The sequence below is a fragment of the Callorhinchus milii genome, unplaced genomic scaffold, assembly GCF_018977255.1.
Source record: "Callorhinchus milii isolate IMCB2004 unplaced genomic scaffold, IMCB_Cmil_1.0 Scaffold1, whole genome shotgun sequence".
Classification (NCBI taxonomy): Eukaryota; Metazoa; Chordata; class Chondrichthyes; order Chimaeriformes; family Callorhinchidae; genus Callorhinchus; species Callorhinchus milii.
Window position 1 is genome coordinate 69471071 of NW_024704742.1, and position 25271 is coordinate 69496341.

The 25271-nt window shown below is 46.7% G+C and overlaps 1 protein-coding gene across 1 annotated transcript; it reads left to right on the plus strand.

Moving 5' to 3' along the window:
* The first annotated feature begins 6724 nt into the window (after nt 1-6724).
* On the plus strand, nt 6725-8570 carry ap5s1 (adaptor related protein complex 5 subunit sigma 1). Its single transcript, XM_007898045.2, has 2 exons — nt 6725-7139; nt 7695-8570. Exons 1-2 carry the CDS (start codon nt 6793-6795, stop codon nt 8119-8121), a joined length of 774 nt encoding a protein of 257 aa, XP_007896236.2. The 5' UTR covers nt 6725-6792; the 3' UTR covers nt 8122-8570.
* The last annotated feature ends 16701 nt before the right edge of the window (nt 8571-25271 follow it).

The window sequence follows — 25271 nt, forward strand, 5'->3', positions numbered from 1 at the left end:
TTATTCTCCATGTGGCCTGATCCCTCCTCCTACTTCCCTACCTATATTCCTCTGCTCCCTTCTCTCATGTATATAAGTTTCCTCTAAATATATTAATACTTTGTACTTCAACCAATTTCTGCAGTGAGTTCCACATCCTTCACGCCCTCGGTAAAGAGTTTCCTCCTAAGCTCTTAGAATCTGCTACAGTAGTGTTTATTTGTCCTTTGTTTTGGACTGGGTGGGTACAGCTCACTTGGTGCCTTCCTGTTGGCTTTTTAGCAAAGTTTGCACTGTGAAATGAACTGAGTCATCACCGCCTTCAGTACTTTATTCACTTCACTAAAGAATGTTTTACTAACTACACTGGCACGAGGCCAGGTCATGAAAGTCTGAAGATGCTATAGAAATGTAGTTTGTGGTTGTCTGTTCAGGTGGACATCCCATCAGATAGAGGCAGTTTCTCCTGGGAGAAAGGAAAGTTGGTTGTTCACTTTGTGGCTGGTTGTGGGACATTGCTGTGTGCAAACCGGCTGTTGCGTTCACCAAAAAATACGCAGGTCACTATTTACAGTAAATGCTGGGAAGCTCTTTGAGATGTTCTAACAAGAAATATCACTGCTATAATCACTCTAAATGCAAGGGTTATTATTCTATAATGTTTGCCTTGTATGTCTACAAAAATACATCCTTGAACTCACGTAGTCTTAACTGATGCTCTAATGCAGTGCGGGGGTGGGGGTGTTGAATTGTTGGATGTACTGTCTTGGATGAGATGTTTAACTGAGGTCCATCTGCTTGTTCAGGTGGACGTTAAAGATCCCATAACACTATTCGTAAAGGGGAGTTTGTTTCTCCCAATGTACTGGCCAACAATCCCCCAAATAAAATTCTTCATTGGTTTCATGGTTGTTTATGGGACATTGATTGTGCGCAATTGTGCTAACGAGTTTGCCTACAAATACAAGTACCTCCATTTCACAGCATTTATATTTTTGTATATTTTATTTATGTTTAACTCACATGCCCACTGCATCCATGTCTGCAGTCTCTCTTCCCAACCATGTCTGCAGTCTGTCTATGATTACAGTGGTGAGACATCACCTTGTTGACGAGTATCAACAAGATAATAATAATCCCTCCAAAAAAAACCAAAAAACAATAATAAAAAAAAAATTGGGTCATTTTCAATCTACGACTGTTTGTGGGACATTGCTGTGCGCAATTGGCTGCCGCGTTCGCCCACAAATATACAGTCAATTCACTTTACAGTGTGTTCTGTGAAGCGCTTTGGGACGTCCTCCCGACGTGAAAAGCGCTATATCAAATGCAAGGATTATTATTATTATTATTATTATTATTTATATGTGGCGCCCCTCACGCAAGGTAACATCCCAGAGCGCTAGGATTTGGCAAGGATTATTATTATTACTTGACAGCAATTGCCTGGGAAACACTTTGAGATACTGTGACATTGAAACGTGCTTTCAGATGTTTTGATGTTGTGAAGCGCTGCATCAAACACGAGGATGGAGTGGAGTCCTGTAGGATAATAGAGCACTCGCCTCTCAAGCAAGAGGACCCGGATTCAATTCCTGGGTGAGAAATGTTAGGCAAGTTTCCTTACTCCACATGCCTGGTTACCTAGCAGTAAGGAGGAACCTGGCTGTTAGGCTATTAGCGGATCACTTGCCAAAGTTAATAATACCTTCAAAATAATAATGTGGTCACTCAATCCACAACTTTGTGGGACACTGCTATGCGGAATTGGCTGCCGTGGTTCGCCCACAAAATATAAGGAAAATTTACAGTAAATTTTGTGAAACGCTTTGAGATGGATTAGTTTATTATGATTACAGGACTTCCCCAAGCAAGCTGCATGCTGGTGGCAGTGAAATGTTACACGGTTAAAAATGTAGTGCGCACCTCTATTAATTTGTACCTGAAAATAACCGAGCCAAACTGCCACGCCTTGTTGACACAGTTTGCTGCCTTCATTCAAATTTGTGATAGCGCTGGGGTTCAGGAAGGTAGCAATGGGCGTGGTTACACCCACGCTAACGGCTAAATTCTCTAATCTGCTGTGTAACTAGGTGTCACCTAACCATATGATGTTACAAGCCATCCTACACCCTTCCGACCACAGGCACACCAAACATGCTGTCAGGCTCTTAATATAAGCTTTCAATGTTTCTTTAAACATCTGCCACATCCATTGGACACAAGCTGGTTAGACTCCAGCAGTTACCCCAGTGCACACTCGGGTCCCCAAACCTTGGCTCTTGCCAACCTGCAACCTAATGCTCTCTGGAATTAAGTAAACAGAATAGCTGCACAGTCCTTCAGATGAAAAAATAGATCTGTTCGGCTTGTTCATTGGGGATGTTAAAATTTGCCATGATACATTTTGAAAAAAAGGGAAAGGATTTTCTCCTGGTATCCTGACTGAAAATCATAATAATAATAATAATAATACTTGCATTTGATCCCTTCACTCCCTGGCACCTCCCTAGCTCTCTGACCTTCTCACTCCCCAATTCACCACTCTGCTAAACTGGCACTGGCCTCCTGCTTGTACCTCGCACGCTCCACCGTCGGAGGTCGGGCTTTCAGCCACCACGCCCCAAAACTTTGGAATACTCTCCTTCAATCCCTCTTCCTTGCCCTCTCTCCCCTTTTTCAAGTCCTGTCTGAAAACCTTCCTTTTCAACCGTGCTTACGGCCACCTTCCCACACCCCTGGCTCGGAATCAACATTAATCTTGGTTTAAAATCTTATCTGACGGCACCTCCAACCATACAATGTTCCCCAGTTTGGAGCATCAGCCTAGACTAATGTGGCCAGCAGACGGTCCGCACCCAGCCCGGCGGGTGATTCTATTCGGCCCGAGACCATTTCAATAATCTACACTGCGCACGCGTAACTCAATGCAGCCGGTAAGTGCGAATGTGGTACTGAATCGTGGGAAATATAGTCTTGACCCATCACCGCATGCGCACTTACCGGCAAGCGTTGGAATAACATTGAATCGCGGGAAATTAAGTCCTTCTGCACATGGGTCAACAGATTCGGACGTCATTTGCCGCGATTCAATGCAGCCTGTAAGCGTAGGAGTAATGGAGGATAGGGGAGCGGCGTTACGAGTTAGAGGTTGATAAATAAGGAGTGCAAAAAAAACAAAGTAGTTTTATAGCAGACTGAAAGTGCCTCAAGTGCACGTACGACTTGGGCGATTATACAATTTATAAAGATAAGACTCATATGAGTTTTCCTGTAATAAAAAAAATCCATAATTTGATATAATGCCTTTCAGTCAGGCTGACTCAGAGGAGAAAAGAGGTCGAATCAATCCCCCGTAGTCCGGTTCCTGAGCCAGGAATGTCTGCAAGACCCACCCAGCCACGTCTACTCCACCTCTCCAACCTCCAACAATCATACTGATCCCTCCGCTCCTTTCACTCCACTATCCTGGCCAACAATCTCCCCCTCCAATAAAATCATTGTAATTGAAGGTGGGAGAGGATACTGAGGAGGATATGTCAATCAGGTTCAATGGTAGCACACTTGAGTCAGAAGGTTGTGGGTTCAAGCCCCAATTCGGGCTCCAGTGCTGGGACTTTGCTGTGCGCAATTGTGCTGCTGCGTTTCCTCACAAAATAGTCACTCCATTTCACAGTAAATCCTGTGCAGCACTTTGAGATGTCTTTTTGACTTGATAAGGTGCGAGATTAAATGCAAGGATTATTATTATAGTGCCGCGGGTCTTTAACATTCACCTGAACAGGCGAACAGGACCTCGGTTTAACATCTCATCTGAAAGACTACACTTTCAACAACGGTGCACACCCCCAGCACTGCTTTAGAATGGCAGGTGAACACGGCGGCCAATTTTGCACACAGCAATGGCCCACAAACGGCCTTTAAACGAACAATCAGTTTTATCTGGGGAATTGTTGGCCAGGACACCAAGAGAAAGAAACTCCCTTCTCTTTTGTATCTTTAAATCTCACCTTAAGAATGACCTCTTTGAGGCGCTTATGGTTACCTTCCCTCCCCCCTCTCTCTCTCCCTCAGCATCCAAACCCACTACAGTACAGAGCTCCGAGACGCTATCCTGCACGAAGGGTTTTTGTATAAATGCAAGTTGTTAGTATCATTCACTATATGGCCGTTTTTAACAGCTGCTGTGTGCAAATAGACTGCACATGTTCACCTGCAAATACACAGTCACTATACTTGACTAATTGCTTTGACATGTTTGCTTAAGGTGATACAAAAATGCAAGTTTCCTTCCTCACTGCAGTGACATTGGAGGATGTTAATTTGATTCCATCTAGTGGAGGCTGAACAAAGTGCAACTCTTTAACCCAGATGTCTTTACAGCTCGAGTTTAAAAACCGCCGACAGTAGAGCAGACCGGACGGGGGACGTGAAGTAGACAAGTGCCTGCAGAGTGGAGAGGTTGGTAAATTTGTATTAGATCGTAGAGGTACGGAGGAGCAAGACCTCAGAGGGCTTTAAAGGTGAGGACAAGGATCTTGAACTTGGTTCTCTGGAGGATGGGAATGCAGAAGACCTTTAACCCATTTTTCTTAAATCTCATCCTCCCGGAACACCCATACTACAAGCCTCCAATCACAGCTTTACTTGGGCGATTATACAATCCACATAGCTTGCCATTGAGAACACTGCCGGGCGAGCTTTCCCGCTGGTTGTCCATCCAGGACCTTACTACTCTAACCATTAGGACTTTAGTTTGCAGGGTTAACAGGAGCTGAGTGGAATGACTTACTGTCCCCAGTGACTGTTCTGCCCTTCCAAGTCCTGCCGATGAGCCAGGCTGGGCTGTGGAGTCCTGTAGCTCAGTGGTTAGAGCACTCACTTTGCAAGTGAGAGACCTGAGTTCAATTCCAGGCAGAGGGCGAAACCGTGGGCAAGTTTCCTTACTCCACACAGAGCCTAATAATAAACCCTCCAAAACCAAAAACAATAATAAATTGGTCATTTTCAATCTATGACTGTTTGTGGGACATTGCTGTGCGCAATTGGCTGCCGCGTTCGCCCACAAATATACAGTCAATTCACTTTACAGTGTGTTCTGTGAAGCGCTTTGGGACGTCCTCCCGACGTGAAAAGCGCTATATCAAATGCAAGGATAATGCAAGGATAATGTGGTGTCATCAGCAGTGCCTTGGAATACTGCGGAGCCACCTGGCTCAGGAACTGGACTAGAGTGCCTTCATGGTACTTCCTTGAATGGTTCAGATCCTACCTCTTACATCGTCTCCACTTCATCTCCACAAATGGTTTCGTTTTCAGCCCCCACACCATCTCGTGCAGTGTTCCTCGGGGCTCTGTCCTTGGTCCCCTCCTCTTCAATATCTACATACTCCCTCTTGGTAACATCATCCGCAGACATGGGGTCAACTTCCACATATATGCAGATGACACCCAACTCTATCTCTCTGCCTCCCCCCTTGACTCCAGGACCACTGCTGTCCTGACAGAATGTCTGTCAGACATCAAGTCCTGGATGAGAGCGAACTTTCTTCAGTTGAACGTCAACAAGACTGAGGCTCTCCTAATTGGCTCCCGTCAGCGCCTCCTCACCTCGGGCGCTGACAGCATCACCATCCATGGTTGCACACTCCACCTCACTGAGCCAGTCCAGAATCTTGGTGTCTTGTTTGTCCCTCAACTATCCTTTCTACCCCACATCCATGCCATGACTCCCTCTGCCTTCCCCCACCATTGCAACATCGACTGCCTCTGGCACTGTCTCACACCGCAGGCCACCGAAACCCTCATACATACATTCATAACATCCAGGCTCGACTATGTAAACTCACTGCTTGTCGGCCTCCCCAACTTCTCCCTCCATAAGCTGCAGATCATCCAGAACTCTGCAGCCCGTGTCCTCTCCCGCACTAGGCTCCGTGACCCTATCAACCCCATCCTCGCCCAACTCCACTGGCTTCCCATCAAGATCCTGGTCCTCATCTTCAAAGCCCTCCATGGTCTTGCTCCCCCCTACCTCTCCGACCTCCTATCATCCTGTTCGCTCCCTCCGCTCAGCGGGCTCCGCCTGCGTCACGTCCCCCGCCTCGCCCACCCAACTATCGGCCGGGGGGCCTTCCGCCACTGTGCCCCCACCCTCTGGAACTGCACCCCGCAGTCCCTCCCCCTCGCCCCCTCCCTCGCCACCTTCAAGACCCATCTCAAGACCCTCCTCTTCGACCGCGCTTTCGATCTCCCTGCTCCCCCCCGCCCTCCCCCACCCCAACCGCAACCCCCAGCTCGGGTCAGTGATGTCTGTCCAGCGCCTCGGGACGTCCTCCTGACGTGAGAGGCGCTTTACAAATGCAATGTTCTCTTTACAAATGCTCCCTTCTCTTTGACCGAGCCTTCAGCTCCCCTCTCGACTCTCTACCCCCTCCTCGCTCCCTCCCTTCCCTCCCCTCACCCTGACCATTTCCCCCCTCCTCGCTCCCTCCCTTCCCTCCCCTCACCCTGACCATTTCCCCCCTCCTCGCCCCCTCCCTTCCCCCCCTCACCCTGACCATTTCCCCCCTCCTCGGGTCATGACCCAACTGTGCAGCGCCTTGGGACGTCCTCCTGACGTGAAAAGCGCTTTATAAATGGAATCTTGTTGTTGTTGTTGTTGATACTCCATTGGCAAACACGTCACCTTTTGGAGTCTGTTGAGCTCCAAGAAGACTCTGCTCTGCTCTCCCCCACACAGACACCACGTCACCACACCACAGGCAGCAGTCAGAGGCCTCACAGGTTGAAAGAGCCATTGCTTTGGGTTTGATGTGGTGCCAACCAGAGGATTCTGGGCCTTGTCGTTACTACATCTCCCAGGGTGCACCCCGGCGGCGCTCAGATCTCTGGGTAATAGACGGGAAGCGGAGGGACTACATCACCCAGCATGCAGCGCGGGCTGGCGGCAGTTGGCGGAGAGAGGCCGCCGCCATGGTTCACGGGTTCCTGGTGCTCGCGCTGAGCTCAGCGGAGGAGAGCAACTGCCGCCTCCTCTACTCCCGGCAGTTCGGCTCCGATGAGGTGGGCAGAGGTGAGGACCCGGCGGCGGGGGAGGAGGAGGGAGACCTGCGGGCGCGGAGGCTGGTGAGGAAGGAGCGTCTGGCGGCGGTGAGCAGGTGAGACCCCCCCGGGTACCCCCTCCCCCCCCGTGTACCCCCCTCCCCCCCGTGTACCCCCCTCCCCCCGTGTACCCCCCTCCCCCCCGTGTACCCCCTCCCCCCCCCCCGTGTACCCCCCTCCCCCCCCCCGTGTACCCCCCTCCCCCCCCCCGTGTACCCCCCTCCCCCCGTGTACCCCCCTCCCCCCCCGTGTACCCCCCTCCCCCCCGTGTACCCCCTCCCCCCGTGTACCCCCTCCCCCCCCGTGTACCCCCCTCCCTACCGTGTGCCCCCCTCCCCCCGTGTACCCCCTCCCTACCGTGTGCCCCCCTCCCCCACCGTGTGCCCCCCTCCCCCCCGTGTACCCCACTCCCCTACCGTGTACCCCCTCCCCCCCGTGTACCCCCCTCCCCTACCGTGTACCCCCTCCCCCCGATGTACCCCCCTCCTCTCCCCGTGTACCCCCTTCCCCCCTCCCTGCCCCCCCACCGCCCCCGTAACAAAATTGTCATACTTGACAGAATATAATTCTCATCGAGTGAGACGGCTAATCTGCAGGGTTTTGATCTCCAGGCAAGTGAAGTCACTGTGCGCGATGGCACGTCAGGCTTCAGAGAAACCGATCCCTGACTTTGGGTCTGTGATCGGAGAGGAGTCCATTGCTGTGCAGGAAGCGGAGTTCGGAGTGTTCCGCCTTCCCGCTGGAGACCCCTTTGTGGAGGAGAAGACAGTGCTGTGGATGGGAGTGCTTTCTCTCGGCTTTGCACTGATCTGCGAAGCTCACGAGAACTTAATGCTGGCGGAGAATACGCTCAAATTGATAGTGAAGAACTTAATGGAGTGTTTAAAGCTGTTGATTCATGGCAATGACATTTTACTAAAGACGGACAAGATTGAGATGGTTCTGAATACATTCCTGCCACACGGACAACTGATGTTTATCAACTGTTGTTTCATTCAAAGCCTGGACAAGGAGCTGAGTACTTGTATGTCAAAGTGAGTCGCTCTCTGGAATATTCTTCACTTTTCTGGGGCATTTCATAAGCTAATTGCTGGAAACCAGAGGAATTAAAATAACATGCATTCTGGCTACAAGGATTTTAGCATTAATATAGTGGTGCTGCAGCATTGGGAATGCAGGTTTAATTGCCTGCATATCACTCAGTTCTTTTCAGTGATTCATCACTGAATGGCCACATACATCCCCACAGGGTGAGGGGAGGAAAGACGAGGAAGGATGAGGGGGAGGGGGGGCAATTGAAAGTGGAGCTATCTATGATTTACTTTTGCACTGTGATATAAAGCCATCTACGAGCAGTCATTGCATTGGTTCCTAGATGAATGGTATCTGGGGAGGTGAAAGAAAATGCATTGTTGCTGTTTACATTTTTCAGATCCTAAAAGATCCTTTCAAATGTTGAATAAAAATAGTAAAATGTTTCTATCTTATGAAGTCCTTAACCCGTGGAATCATTTTGGGTCCTCAATATTATACATTTCCTTTTAATTTAAATTCACATTCTTCTTGTCAAAATCCATCTTGTGACACCTTGGGTAATTGAACTTCTCAGAGCTCCATGTGCAGGTTGCTTAATCCTGTTTTAACACCCACTATCTATACACACACACTCGCAAATGCACATACAGAGCTCTCAACAGCAGCGACTTTATACGGGGTGACCAAAAAGTCTTATTTTTCAGCTACCCTATTAGCGAAACAAAAACATCTTTTCTTTAAGACTTATTAGACACTGTAATGGTATCACGACTTTTTGGTCCCCCTATAGTATTCAAAGGTGGAAACTCTGGCTGATTAATTGCCACCCAGACACAGAGCCCAACTAACTGTTAGCATTCCCACTGCTGTCCCAAATAAGATTATCTAACTCCTCGCAGTTGGAACCCAAAATTGGGGTTTTAGTCACTGGAGTTGAAGAGATTAAGAAGCGACCTCTTTGGTTTGAGTGTTCAAGAGATGAACGGTTATGATGAAGGTAGAATCATAGAATTATACAGCACTCCTTCTGTGCTCTATAATTGTTTGTTTCTACCTTCAATCATAACCCTTCATCTCTTGAACACTCAATTATCAAGGTGTCACAAGATTCAGCCCATCGTGTATGTGCCGGCTCTTTGAAAAGAGCTATCCAAATCAATCCCACTCCCCCGCTCTCTCCCCGTACCTGCAAACTTGTCCTCCCCAAATAATTATCTACTCTCTCAAAAGTTGTTATCAAATCCGCTTCCACCACCCTTTCAGGCAATGCATTCCAGATCCGAACAACTCATGTGAAAAAATGTCTCCTCCACTCTGTTTCTTTTAAAAACGACAAAATTACATTTGTAAAGCGTGCCTCGCTTCACTAGCTCCCTATCCCTCCAGAGAATTGACTACAGGATCCTCGTCTTCACTTTCAAAGCTCGCCACAGTCTTGCTCTTCCCTACCTCTCATCTGCTAGAACTTTACCAACATGTCTGCTCCCTCTGCTCGGTGGGCACTAGCCTGCTCCATGTCCCCTGCCTGCTCCACTGTCAGTTGTTGGGCTTTCTGCCCTCACCCTCTGGAATGGGCAGGGAAATGGATTGCTTGTATGAGCCGGCCCAGCACGATGGGCTGAATGGCCTTCTGTCCTGTGAATTTCTGTGGTTCTGTGGAGGGTTGCTGACATGAAAGTGTGAAATTGGGAGCAAGCGTTTGGCAGAAACCACACCAAGGATACTATTAAGATATTTTATTAGCAATTCTAAAACCGCACAAGCATAAGCATCACATTACACCCGATGTAATATTATTACTCGTCGCGCTTAAATGACTACTAAAGCACTATCTTAACAAGATACACTCAATACTAAAATTCTAAACATATAAAAAAATGATGTGATATATGAAATGTGCCTAAATAATCTCTAACTGTTTTGTATGTATGTTGGGTGCGTGTTTTAGTAACTAGGAGAGATACTACCAAGCAGGCAGGAAATCGTGACGAAGTTCTAAAGGCTGGCACAAAAGTTAAACACTGTCTGGCTTGCTGCTGGCTGCAAATGTCTCTGGCTTACTTCTAACTGCAAAGGTCTTTTGGTGGTCCACTCCGGCAAGGGCTGAACTCGTCCTCTTTGCGGTCCACTCCGGCGAGAGCTGGACTTGTCCTCTTTCCCTCAAAGGCGCTCTTCTTCCTCTCCATAGAGGTTCTTCCTCTTCCTCTCCTCAGAGGCTCGAATAACGTCTGAGTTTTGGCTACCGATTTTATACTCTTGTTCATCAGCCATCTGTGTTCTAACATTTTTCCCCATGACTTCTTTCCTACTCTCTGCACTTTTCCCAGGCATTCTTTCCCTATCTTCAAGTTGTTCCTCCTTGTACCAGCTAATGGTATCTTCTGCAAAGGAACGATACTCCTCCTATTCCATCTTATCTAGCCTGACCTGACTCCATGTCCCTGAAGTTTCAGTCCTTCTTTCTAACTCTGTCCATGTGACCTGCTCACTTTAAGCTTTTTCTGAGTTTTAATCTGCTAGTTGGCCTCCCATCCATTCTCCTGGTCCAGTTATCCCAAGTTCCTATCTCTCCTGCCCGTAGGCCACATGCCCTCCCTTGATGCATCGCAGCTATCAAGCTACCGGCCCATCTCTCCTTCCTGTCCAAGGTCCTTGAAAGAGTTGTCACCTCCCAGCTGCGCTCGTTCCTCTCCACCCATGCATTATTCGAACCCCTTCAGTCGGGTTTCCGTGCTGCCCATGGCACAGAAAACGCCCTGGTCAAGGTCACCAATGACATCTTGATCATCTGCGACCAGGGCTCCCTCTGTCTCCTCGTTTTCCTCGACCTATCGGCAGCATTCGATACGGTCGACCACGCTATCCTACTCCACCGCTTGTCCTCCCACCTCAACCTTCAAGGCCCTGTCCTTGAGTGGTTTAGGCCGTACCTCTCCCACCGTCTTCATTTTGTTTCCACAAACGGCTTTTCCTCCGGCCCCCGCACTGTCTCGTGCAGTGTCCCTCAGGGCTCTGTCCTCGGTCCCCTCCTCTTCACCCTCTATATGCTCCCCCTGTGGTGACATCATCCGCAGACATGGAGTTAACTTCCACACGTATGCGGATGATACCCAACTCTACCTTTCCTCCTCTACCCTCAACTCCACGACCACCGATGTCCTGACAGTCTGCCTGTCCGACATCGAGTCCTGGACGAGAGACAACTTTCTTCAGCTCAACGTGCGAAAAACCGAGGCCCTCCTGATTGGCTCACGTCAGCGCCTCCGCACCTCAGGCGCTGACAGCATCAGCATCCAAGGCTGCACTCTCCACCTCTCAAAGCCGGTCAGGAACCTCGGGGTTCTTTTTGACCCTGAGCTGTCCTTTCTCCCTCATATCCGCGCCACAACTGGCACCGCCTTTCATCACCTCCATCCCCCAGTGCCTTCGCCTTGCTTCCTCCCTTTCCTCCTTCAAGACCTTTCTCTTCGACTGTGCCTTCAGCTCCCCTCTCGACTCTCTACCCCCTCCTCGCTCCTTCCCTCCCCTCACCCTGACCATTTCCCCCCTGTTCGGGTCCTGACCTAACTGTCCAGCGCCTTGGGACGTCCTCCCGACGTGAAAGGCGCTCTATGAATGGAATCTTGTTGTTGTAAGCGCAGATGGCCTACCATCCATCCCCCTGATCCAGCTATCCTTATCTTCCCTGGCCATGGGTCGCATTCCAGTGTACTCCTCCTAGCTTGGTGCCTCTTCACTAGGACTGTGTGTGTGTGTGTGTGTATGCCACATGGCAGTTTTTATTTCTTTAATTCATTCTACTTAATTCATCTATTCACTACATGATCAACACTGATGATTCTTATACTATAATCCCACAGTCCCCACCTTGAAAGTGAAGGAACAGTAAGTTTTCTGATCTCTCAAAAAAAAACTTTGGTTACTAACACACATAAAAAAAATTGGATAGTAATATATACAAAAATTGGTTAGTAACACACATCCTGCTTTATCATGGATCATCCTCTTCTAATAAGCGAGACCATGTGGGATTGCTATTGTAGACCATGAACAAGAGAGCGAGCCCATCTTATTGCAATTATCAATGCAACGAGTATTACGATTTGAACAATAATGAACTATTGTGATAAAAGCCACAATACAGGGTGCTGTCCAACATTATAAACTGCCACCATCTGGCTGTTCCGTGATGGTTCCTGAAAGAACAAGTATAATATGTTATTACACAGTTTTCAACTGATTGATGTGATGTCAACGGGCATATTTCTTGGTTTTGTTATGGTATTGTAGTAGGTAAACTGAGGGGCTGGCTTTATCAATGATGGGAAAAGGGCCTTTGTGCTTGGAACTGAATGGGTGATCCCTTTTCCCATAATCAAGTACCACTACTGAATCACCAACCTGGTACTCTACTGGTTTAATTTTTTTGTCAAAGCATCGTTTCAGGTCTGATTTCCCCCTCCACCACTCCTGAAGACTGGGGGTGGTGTGAGATGTGCAATTTTGTGTGATTCCCAACATGATTTGCATTTCCGAGAAAATTTTACCTGTAAAGTGCGACCCTTGGTCTGCGTCCACTTGTACAGGTATTCCCCACCTGCAGATCGCTTCGCGCAAGAGGAGTTGTGCTGCTGTTATCACAGTATTAATCCTAGTGGTAAAAGCCTCGATCCATTTTGTAAATTTGTCTAGTATTACAAGACAGTGCTTAAAACCCCCTTTTGCCGCTGATAATGGCCCAATTAAATCAATCTGCACATGGGTCCATGGACCAAGGGGTGGGGGTGCCGATTTAAGGAGCGCTCGCTGTCCTTGAGGAGGGGGATTATGCTGCAAACATACCAAACACCGGTGGGTGCCCAGTCAGCCACCCAGAGGAGGAGAGGGCTTGCCTTCTTTGTGCCATTGTAACACATCAACATACGGTTGGTATGTTGTCTGTAAAGTTTGAATGTCCAAAGCAGAAGGAGCTGAGCAATAATTTCTACGGCATATGCAGTGAATGTAGCATCACCTTCTGGAGACCGGTCACAAGGGTAAAATGTGTGATGGCCCAGGATGTGGCCAGCAGGTGTCGATCGCACATGTCAAAGTTTTTCTCAACCCCTGTCAGGATGTGGGAGGCAAATGCAATCGGATTCATTTTGCCGTGGTAGTCATGGCATAGTACTGCCGTTAAGCTCTGGTCGGTCGCAGCTACCTTCAGGTGAAAAGGCTCCTGCGGAACCAGAGAAATCAAAGCTGTGGCTTGTATGACTCCTTGTTTTAAAGCAGTCGCAGTGTGAGCATCAGTCCAAAGTTCTACCACGGAGTCCTCTTGTCCTTCCAACAATTCGTACAGCGGTTTGGTGAGCTCGGCAAAGGAGGGAATGAGCGACCTTTGATATCCCACCAGACCCAAGAATGATGGCAGGGCTGTTTTTGTTTTAGGGAGCGGCAGCCGGGATAATATCTTTTTATCATTCGGCGTACGACCACTTGGGGACAGTCGTACTCCGAGAAAAGTTAGTCTTTTGCATCAGCTGGGCCTTCTTGGGGTTAATTTTCAGTCCTGCTTCAGCCAGTCGGTTCAGTATGTTAGTCAGTGTCTGAATGTGAGTATCGTAGTCAGCAGTTGCAATTAAAATGTTATCCACATACTGAAGCACACACTCAGAATTCACGCACCCTTTAAAAGACGTGAAAAGCGCTATATCAAATGCCAGGATTATTATTATAATAGCAGCCATTCGTTTGTGAAAGGTAGTCGGGGCGTTGTGGAACCCTTGGGGCATGCACGTTCAGGTGTATTGCTGGTTATCAAATGTGAATGCGAATTTAAACTGATCCTCATCTCTGATGGGAACACTCCAGAAACCATTAGAAATATCTAACATGGAGAAAAGACAGGCATATCTTGGTAGACTAGTCAATAGGGTCAGGGAATCACTGACCACTAGGGAACAGGACGGTGTAACTTTATTGAGTTGTCAGTAATCAATTGTTAACCTCCAACTCCATCCAGCTTTCGTACCAACCATATGGACCAGTTGGTGGTGAATGAACCTTCTCGAATGACACCCGGTTGTTTTAATGAGTTAATAGCATCCTCTATGTATGGGTGGCTATCCCGTGGTATAGGATTGCTTGCAGGGTTTGTGCAGTTGTCTGTTAATGGTCTCAATAGCAGTTACCTTTCCACAATCATACTTGTGGAGAGCCACCACTGAGGGTTGGGGCACCAAAGATTTTTGCCACCGTATTATCTGGGAACTGTATGGGGGGGTAAATTTCACCCTTTTTAATTGCAAACACCGCTTGACAGTCATCAACCCGAGCTGGATTTGCGATCTCCCCACCTCCAGTGGGATCCCCTATCCACCGGCATTGATTTGAAAAATCAACTGTCGCCGCACATTTTAAAAGAGCATCTGTCCCCAATATCCCTCTCTTCTGGATCGTGTTGGTGGCTGTCGCGTTCGGTACGTCTAAAGTACACCACCCGCTTTCTGCCGGGAGGGTTATTTTAACATGTGTCATTTGGACCTGATAAAACAGCGTTCCCGTCAAACCCGCACGATTCCATACATTCATTCGGAGCGTTGCAAATTTTCAGTCGGAGTGTCAGAGTGTGTTATAGTAGCCTCAGACCCGGTGTCAACTCACATAAGTTGTGATGGGCCTCCATTCACCACAGGTTTAACATAAGGTCTGGCTCCTAATACAGGTTCAAATGGCATACATAGGTTGGGGGAAGTTAGTGGAGAGGCCGGGACCTGGCAGGTGGCTGTGGGGGGGGGTTCTGAATTTTGGAATGTAAATCCTTGCGGTGGGACACAAGGCTGAGACAGACTCTCACATCTACCTGTCTTTGCTGTGGCTGCTCAGGGCAGGACCATTGCTGTTATCAGCATTGTTAGTCCATTGGTCAATACTCAGTCCCTGTTGAAATCGTTTCGACCAGTTCACAAAGTCCTCACAGGTGGGGACCAGCCGCTGACACTTTAGTTCCCTCCCTTTGGAGTGGAGCATTACTGCTGTTGAGTTTCTATGCCCAATGCCCAAACTCACAGCAACCATGACAGGGTGAGTTGCTTTGATTTCTGCGGGTACTGTAAGGGACACTAGCTCTGTTTCCCCTGGCTTTCTACCCTGCTTTCGTCTCGGGTCATTGTGCAGCAAGGTCCACGTATTATAGCCAGGTTTTAGCCCTTCTACATAGAAAACCTCCTTTCTCCCCTCTGCCCAGGATGCCTGGTCTGAGGGCTTCTGACAGCCTACCCATGCTTTAACTACCATTGGGAAAAGCTGGCTCCAATAATCCTGGGCTGTCACAACCATCCCTAGTTTAGCCTGAACTTTTGGGTGGAGTTTTGCCCAAAACTTTTGTTTACACATAACCTGCCCGTGGGGATCGGCATGGATACCGTTCATTTGGGATAACTCGAGAAGCGCGGAGAGTAGCTGAATGAAAGCGGTCAGGTGTTCTCTGAAAGCTCCCCGCGCATCTTCTAACTGGCACTGACTTGTCTTAAACCTGGCCTCGAGTCCAGTCAATCATTTCACACTTGAAACTGCATTCTGACCCTGCTGTGCTGACATGGCCACTAGATGTTGCTGTGTGCTAATGGTGCCAGTTAAATGGGAAATTTGCTTTGCCTGATCACATATCGTAGTTTGATGGTCATTAATCTGGTTCAAGAAATACTCCTCTTGATTCTCTAACTGCTTGAAGGACTCCCTAATTACCTTTCCTAAGTCCATATTCCTACGATCTGCTCTGTTTTTATTAATGAGCATGGCACAGTAAATCGCATATCTCAATGCTCGCTCGGCTCGCATTTGTGAGTGAATTGTTGACACCCAACCCTGAATTTCATCAAGCCAATCAATGGCTCCCTGTAGTGGATCTGCATGATTCTCCATGTTCTCATACAACTTTTCTAGCCCCGTATGCAGTACCTGTTTCACTATTTTATCAATATAGGTGTCTAACATAGTAGGCCCTTCCTTTCCTAACATCTTGTTAGTCTTATTCCCCATCGTCTTCACTTTATTTTGGGTGTATAAATGTGTCTTGAGAATGATTCGGTCAAACACTTGGGGTCCCTTTTGTTCGGGCAGACAGTATTGCCGTATTGGTTCTTAGTCTCGTGACCAAGACACTTGTCTGTCCCGTTGTGGTCACCAAATTTGTGAAATTGGGTTCAAGCGTTTGGCAGAAACACCACCAACGACAACAACAACAAGATTCCATTTATAGAGCGCCTTTCACGTCGGGAGGACGTCCCAAGGCGCTGTACAGTTGGGTCAGGACCCGAGCAGGGGGGAAATGGTCAGGGTGAGGGGAGGGAAGGGAGGGGGCGAGGAGGGGGTAGAGAGACGAGAGGGGAGCTGAAGGCACGGTCAAAGAGAAAGGTCTTGAGACCGGCCTTGAAGGAGGAAAGGGAGGAAGCGGCGAAGGCACTGGGGGATAGAGTTCTAGAGCCTCGGGGCTGAGAGGCTGAAGGCCCGACCACCGATGGTAGGGCGGTTGGGGCGGGGGATGTGGAGCAGACCGGAGCCAGAGGAACGGAGGGTACGGGCAGGTAGGTAGGGGGATAGTAGGTTGGAGAGGTAGGAGGGAGCAAGGCCGTGAATGGCCTTGTAGGTGAGGATGAGGATCTTGAATTCGATCCTCTGGGGAATGGGGAGCCAGTGGAGGCGAGCGAGGGTGGGAGTGATGTGGTCGCGAAGCCTGGTGCAGGACAGTACACGAGCTGCAGAGTTCTGAATGAACTTCCCGGCACCTCTCTCCACACCAAGGATATTATTAAGACGTTTTATCAGCAATTATAAAACCATACAAGCATAAGCATCACATTACACCCATCGTAATATTATTACTCGTCGCGCTTAAATGACTACTAAAGCACTATCTTAACAAGATACACTCAATACTAAAATTCTAAACATATATAAAAAAAGTGATATATGAAATGTGCCTAAATAATCTCTAACTGTTTTGTATGTATGTTGAGTGCGTGTTTTAGTAAGTAGGAGAGATACTACCAAGCAGGCAGGAAATCGTGACGAAGTTCTAAAGGCTGGCACAAAAGTTAAACACTGTCTGGCTTGCTGCTGGCTGCAAATGTCTCTGGCTTACTTCTAACTGCAAAGGTCTTTTGGTGGTCCACTCCGGCAAGGGCTGAACTCGTCCTCTTTGCGGTCCACTCCGGCGAGAGCTGGACTTGTCCTCTTTCCCTCAAAGGCGCTCTTCTTCCTCTCCATAGAGGTTCTTCCTCTTCCTCTCCTCAGAGGCTTGAATAACGTCTGAATTTTGGCTACCGATTTTATACTCTTGTTCACCAGCCATCTGTGTTCTAACATTTTTCCCCATGACTTCTTTCCTACTCTCTGCACTTTTCCCAGGCATTCTTTCCCTATCTTCAAGTTGTTCCTCCTTGTACCAGCTAATGGTATCTTCTGCAAAGGAACAATACTCCTCCTATTCCATCTTATCTAGCCTGACCTGACTCCATGTCCCTGAAGTTTCAGTCCTTCTTTCTAACTCTGTCCATGTGACCTGCTCACTTTAAGCTTTTTCTGAGTTTTAATCTGCTAGTTGGCCTCCCATCCATTCTCCTGGTCCAGTTATCCCAAGTTCCTATCTCTCCTGCCCGTAGGCCACATGCCCTTATAAGCGCAGATGGCCTACCATCTATCCTCCTGATCCAGCTATCCTTATCTTCCCTGGCCATGAGTCGCATTCCAGTGTATTCCTCCTAGCTTGGTGCCTCTTTACTAGGACTGTGGGTGTGTGTGTGTGTGTGTGTGTGTGTATATGCCACATGGCAGATTTTATTTCTTTAATTCATTCTACTTAATTCATCTATTCACTACATGATCAATATTAATGATTCTTAAACTATAATCCCAACTATTTGCAAAAGGTTTTACATCAAATGAAAGGATTATCATTTCTATTGACATATTTGGTCAGCCGGGTGTCTGCCAGATGTGGAAACCCATCCCATGATAAAGAGTATCCAAACCAAACTGAGAATCCCATGCATCCCACCTACACATGGAAATCCCAGAGATAGATTGTTGGAATGTGCACTCTCTCCCTAGAGGGACGCATTGCTGACTTAATTCTGGAGTGTATTAGGCGAAGACTGGCAAGAGCCAAGGTTTGGAGACCCCAGAGTGTGCGTTGAGGTAACTGCTGGAGTTCAGTGTTAATGCTAAGATGTTGTTGCTTCACTGTAGTGTTCTGTGTGAAATATACAATCTCAATGACCTTTTCTGTGTTATTTTTTGCCACAGGGCTATTGTGACATGACCTTTTGCGATCAAATGCTAGACCTCGACAAATTGAACGTTTGCTTTATTGACTGACACAGGAAAAATATCACAGCTTCCATATGTTGTAATTAAAAATAAATCTTAAGAATCATTGCACTGTCAGAATGAATGTTTTATGCTGTAACATTTTTTTGAAAGGTCTCTGGGGCTTACCAAGCCAGTGATGTTAATGTAAGCCCTGGTTCTGATCAGTATCTGATGGTTAATTATCTCTCGCCACTTGCCTCCATCTATTTTTCTTTCTTGAGTGTGGCAGCTTGATAGCTACAATGTAGTCCTGTCACTAAATCATTGCTTGACATGGAACCTTTGCTTAGCAAATGTACTTGGGACCCGAACAGAATCACAGAATGGAAAAATGCCTTTAAAATAATAATAGTAATCCTTGCATTTGATATAGCGCCTTATCTCGTCATTGGGATGTCATTGAGCGCTTCGTAGAATATACTGTAAATTGGATTGACTGTATTTTGTAGGCGAAATGCGGCAGCCAATTGCACACAGCAGTGTCCCACAAACAGTTGTGGATTGAATGACCAAATTATTATTACTATTTTTTTAATGGATTATTACCCTCGGAAAGCGATCTGCCAATCGACTAACAACCGGTTTCCTACTAACTGCTAGGTAAACAGAGATATGTGGAGAAAGGAAACTTCATAGAATCATAGAAATATACAGCACAGAAGGAGGCCATTTGGCCCATCGTGTCTGTACCAGCTCTTTTAAAAGAACTATTCAAATCAAACCCACTCCTCCGCTCTCTCCTAAGGTGTGATGCCCAGAACTGAACACATACTCTCGCTGAGGCCTAACCAGTGTTTTATAAAGGTTCATCATAACTTCCTGACTTTTGTATTCTATGCCCCTATTTATAAAGCCAAGTATCCCATATGCTTTTCTAACAGCTTTATCTCCCTGTCCTGCCACCTTCAAAGATTTACTGATTTGAACCCCCAGGTCTCTCCGTTCCTTCACCCCCTTTAAGATTGTACCATCAGCTTATATTGCCTCTCCTCATTCTTCCTCCCAAAATGCATCATTTCGCATTTCTCCACATTAAACGTCATCTGCCACGTGTCTGCCCATTTTACCAGTCTGTCTATGTCCATTTGCAGTCTGCTACTATCCTCCTCACTGCTTACTACTTTTCCTAACTTAGTATCAACTTGTGCAAGATTTTACCCTGTCCGGCTTCTCTATAAATAAGTTTATAAATAATATAATTATAAATAATGATCTGGGAAATAAGTCTTTTTTTCCCCCCCCTCCGCCCCCTCCACTCCCCAATTGTCTCGTTTTTTTTTCCTGTGAAAAAGCATCTCTAGGTGATAGTACAGTTAAAGAGCTAAAGCTACTAATCTACCTCCACCCTCCAGGACCAATGCTGTTCTGATAGACTGTGGGTGAGCCAAAACTTCCTTTAATTGAATGTCGACAAATCCTCTGTCTGTGACCGTATCATCCTTCCCAGCTGTTAACTTTGCGTGCAACCTCAGAACTTTGTTCAGCCCTTGGCTCTCCTTTAAGTCTTTCATCCAATCCTTGAGTGATTCTGCTTTACAATACAGGACAATTTATATTTATATCGCGCCTTTCATGTTTGAAGGATGTCCCAGAGTATTTTATTCAGCTGGCTGGGCACCCAAGCTGGGTGGAACTGGAGAGGGCAAGGAGGGGAAAGATAATCAAAAACCCGAAAGTCTTGAAGTGAAATGAGTGGTTGGATGAGTAAGTCAGTGGAATTTTGGAATAGTTTCATAAATATCACTTGCATTTGATATAGGGCCTTATCGCGTCATTGAGACGTCTCAAAGTGCTTCACAGAATATACTGTAAAGTATTCATGACTATATTTTTGTGTTATTCCAGAGAGTGGGTGCAGAATGCTGAAAGCTCTCCAACTCGCTTTCCTCCATTTCTGCAATATCGCCAGCCTTGTCCTTACCTCACCCCAATGCAATAAAAATCCTCATAAGGCATCTCCATGCATCCTCCGTTCCCGTCTTTTGCTTGGTCTCCGACTCCATCTCCGTAAGGTGTTTTGAGACATGAGAAGAGCATTGTGAGTGCAAGTTGTTGTTGAGTCGGCGTGAAGTACATTGGCTTCCCAGAAGAGAACATAGAGTGCTTTTTCTGGCCCTTTTTATGGTTACCAAACAATAAAAATGATGGACAGCAGAGGGACAGGAAGAGAGGCTCCAACTGCAATTCCACCAGTGAGCCTGTGAGCAGGTCCTGTCCCTCCAAGGAGGTACACTGTGCCTTTCAGACATAACAATAATAATCCTTGCATTTGATATAGTTCTTTATCACGTCATTGACATAGCGTCTCTCACATCAGGAAGATGTCATAAAAGGGGTTCACACGCTTTCCTGCAGCTAATTTGCACACAGCAGTATCCCACAAGTAGCCATAAAGTGAGTGACTAATTTTATTTGGGGAATTGTTGGACAAGACATCGAGATTAAAAAAAACCCTCTTTTCAAATAGTGCTGTGGGATCTTTAGCATCCTACTGCACAGGTTAGACGGGACCTTGGTTTAATGTCTCATCTGAAGGACGGCACATATGATAACACAGCACCCCCAGCAATGCAGTGACGTCGCAGCCTAGACTATGTGCTTCCAAGTCCCGATGTGGAGCTTGAACCCACAATCCGTGGAAACAGAAAAGATGTACATGGTAAGAGGAAAAGGTGGGGGAGGAAAGAGTTAATGTCAGCAATTCTGAGGCAGTGTGACAGTCAATGCTTTGAGTCTGTTAAAAGTTTTCAGTGGCAGACAGCTCTGCTGTCTGTGTGGTTGAGTCACGTTAAGTGGCAATCAGTCAGTATTTTATTCTGCTCTGGGTTTGTAAAGCACTGGAAAGCTCCTGCTTCTTGAGTTGCAGACGTCAGTCACGGAGGGAAAGAGTGCAGGCTTGCGCTGAGGATGTCATCTCTTAAGGATGGGTTATGAATTCATAATGTGGATTGGCTGCCCACTCATCTAATGCCTGCATCACATGTCTGCCCCAACAACAGATTTCCCGCTGCCTGACAGATGAATTAGATCCTTAGTGACACATAGCAACCTTTAAATGTAGGGATGTTTTAATAAATAATAACAATGATCCTTGTATTTGATATAGAGCACTTCACATTGTGAGTATGTCTCAAAGCGCGTCACAGGATTTGCTGCAAAGTCTAGTGTGCCAAAGCATAGAGTCTCACAGGATATTGGTCAGAATCCTCACCTTGCAAGTGAGAGGACCCAGATTTGATTCCCAAGCAGGGCAAAACCTTAGGCAAGTTTCCTTACTCCACACACTCTGTTTACCTAGCAGTAGGTAGGAACCCGGTTGTTAGTCGATTGGCAGATCACTTTCTGGGGACCTTGCCCTTGAAAAAAAAAGATTTTTTGTACAATAACAATAAATTACATTTGTATAGCACCCTTCACATTGGAAAAACGTCCTATTATTTTTTAAAAACTAATGTGGTCACTCAATCCATGTTTGAGGGACACTGCTGTGTGCAATTGGCTGCTGCATTTCACCCACAAAATATAGTTAATTCACTTTGAGATGTCTTGAAGACATGATAAGGCGCAATATCAAATGCAAGGATTATTATTATTATTATTTGAATACAATGACAAGGATCTCAAATTCCCAAATTTTGTGTTCATCATCGCAAATAAGATCGGAGGAATTAATAGACTATCATTTTTTGGATTTTACGCTCTCTGTAGAGATAATCTCGTCGGTCAGTTATTTCATTTACACTCCCGGATCCCTCTGTGCAGCCTCACCGCGTTGTCCCAGCTTGAGGACGAACCAGAACATACAGAAACACACAGTATTTCAGTAAAATTTCTTGCAGTTACAGGATATGCCACTCGGGGCCACTGTCTGCCAATAATATAAAATAATAATAAACTTACATTTTGATACAGTGTCTTCTCACGTTGTTGAGACGTCTCAAAGCACTTCACAGAATATACTGTAAAATAAATTGACAGTATATTTTGTGGGCAAAATGTGGCAGCCAATTGTGCACAGCAGTGGCCAACACGTCATGGATTAAAGTGACCAATTTATTATTATTATTTTTGAAGGAATTATTATCCCCGGAAAAGCGATCTGCCAATCGACTAACTCCTGGGTTCCTACTTACTGCTAGGTAAACAGAGGCGTGTGAAGTAAGGAACCTTGCCCAATGTTTTCGCCCTGGCCAGGAATACGAACCCAGGTCTCTCGCTTGTGAGGCGAGTGCACTAACCACTGAGCTGTGCTTGCCCAATACTGGGACCATGGATTCGTAGAGCCATAGAAAGTTACCCACTCAGTGGAAGGCCATTGAAACTATTTTTTCTGGTGGGCGAGGTTAGGCCCACTCATCACCCATTAAGATGAATTAGACTGAGTCCCTTATGGTATTGGTTAGAGCACTCACCTGCAAGCAAGAGGACCCGGGTTTGATTCTCGGGCAGAGCGAAACCTTAGGCAAGTTTCCTTACTCCATATGCCCCTGTTTACCTAGCAGTAAGTAGGAACCCAGTTGTTTGTTGATTAGCAGATCACTTGACAGTGGCAGAGCATGACGCTGAGTTGGGGGAAGGGGCTAAGTGACAGTCGAAGAGGAAGGTCTTCAAGCGTGACCTGAACATGGGGAAAGAGGGGGCAAGGCAGAGGGATTGAGGGAGAGTGTTCCGAGTTTCAGGGCATAGTGACTGAAAGCGCGGCCATCGATGGAACGGAGTTCACTACAGAGACAGAGAGAAAAAGGGAGAGACATACAGACAGAGAGACAGAGACAACAAAGTAGACAGAACCAGAGAAACCGAGAAGCGGAGAGAGATAGGCAGAGAACGAGAGAGACAGAGAGAGAGATTAGGGACAGAGAGAGAGAGATAAATCGGGGAGATATATAAGAGAAAGACAGGCAGAGAGAGACAAGGAGAGTGATAAGAGTCAGAAGATAGAACATGGATAGAGAGGTAGAAAGTGACAGACAGAAACCGAGAGATAGAGAGAGCAATACATACAGATAACAATAGACAGAAACAGAGAGAGATGTACAGAGACAGAGACAGAGAGAGGAGAGAGAGAATAATAATAATAATCCTTGTATTTGATATACAATTTCATGTCCTCTAGATGTCTCAAAACTCTTCACAGAATATACTGCAAAGTGAATTGACTACGTTTGTGGGCGAAACGTGGCAGCCAATTGCGCACAGCAGTGTCCCACAAACAGTCATGGATTGAGAAACAGAGACAGATAGAGAGACAGAGAGAAAGAGGTAGAAAGAGAGGCAGAGACAAAGAGAAGGGAGAGAGAGAGACCTAGTGATAGAAAGAGAGACAGAGAGAAAGAGAAGAAAAAAAGTATTTCCACCATTCAGCAACATCTGACATATCTGTGAGGAATCCCATTTGTTGGGTTAAGTGCAAGGTCAGTAAAACAGCTCAGGAGATTGGATCAGACAATCCCTGCAGCGGCAATGTACATCCTTGTATCATTACTCCCCCTTCCCAACCTCCTTACAATATTCCCCCACCCTCGGCCCCCACAATAGATAACTGCACCTGTCCCTTTAGTCAAACACGCTCAACAACATCCGCCTGGAGATAATTGCCAGTGATCTCCCGCTGTTTCCGATTGCAACGCTGGTTAAATTTAGCAGCTCAAATTGCGCAGAAAGAAAAGGCAGAAAGTGCTGGGGATACAAAGTGCCTCGATCAGCATCCGAGAGGGAAAACAACAGGTTACCACTTTCCAGCTTGACCCTTCCTGCGTTTTAATGTGGGCTGAATTCCACAGGCGCACGAGTGAATGAATAAGAATGAGCGAGCGCGGCTGTCTGATCACTGTTATTACAGCAGTATGTCCAGGAGATTGTAATAATAATAATAATCCTTGCAGTTCACATCAGCTGGATGTCTCAAAGCGCTTCACAAGGAGTTTAATTATAATCCTTGCATTTCGATACAGCGTCTTCTCATGTTGTTGAGACGCCTCAAAGCGCTTCACAGAATATACTGTAAAGCGAATTGACTGTGCATTTTGTGGGTGAAGTGCAGCAGCCAATTGCACACAGCAGTGTCCTAAAAAAAAGTCGTGGATTGAGTGACCAGATTTATTACTCCCAAAAAGCAATCCGTCAATCAACCAACAGCCGGGTTCCTACTTACTGCTGAGTAAACAGAGGTGGGTGGAGTAACTAAACTCGTCTAAGCTTTTGCCCTGCCCAGGAATCAAATCCAGGTCATCTCACTTGTGAGGCAAGGGCTCTAACCATTACAGTAGAGGATTTTGCTGTAAAGCAAAATGACTGTGTGCTTTATTATGATATTCAGTGGCTAATTTGCACACAATGATGTTCTCCATCCAAAAAGAGAGACGGGGAGAGAAAAAGAGACAGAGATAAAGTGCGAGAGAGAGAGAGAGAGAGAAAGAGTGAGGGAAGCATAGAGAGAGACATAGAATGACTATATGCAAATAAATAATAGCAATCCTTGCATTTGACATCCTGGTGTGATGCACTGTGCTAACCAAATTCCATAGAATATTAGGCACGGGTTGGAATGGCTCAGGGACCCCAGTGTGGTAACTGCTGGACTCTAACCAGCTAAAAACACGAAGCTTGCCATTGATATCACTGTCTGGTAAGCTTTCCTGCTGCTTGTCCAGCTAGGACCACCTACCCATTAGGGGTTTGGTTTGCAGGGTTAACAGGAGCTGAGTGGAAGGATACCAATAGAATTAATATGGGAAGAACATCTGACAATGGAGTGCTGCCCCCCTCCCCACCTCCACGCACCACACTGCAATGTCAGC

Excerpts from the sequence above, each read along its gene's own strand:
- ap5s1 (XM_007898045.2), top strand. The coding sequence starts at position 6,793 with ATGTGGTGCCAACCAGAGGATTCTGGGCCTTGTCGTTACTACATCTCC. Across the intron at positions 7,140-7,694 it reads CGTCTGGCGGCGGTGAGCAG|GCAAGTGAAGTCACTGTGCG; the intron begins GTGAGACCCCCC and ends TTTGATCTCCAG.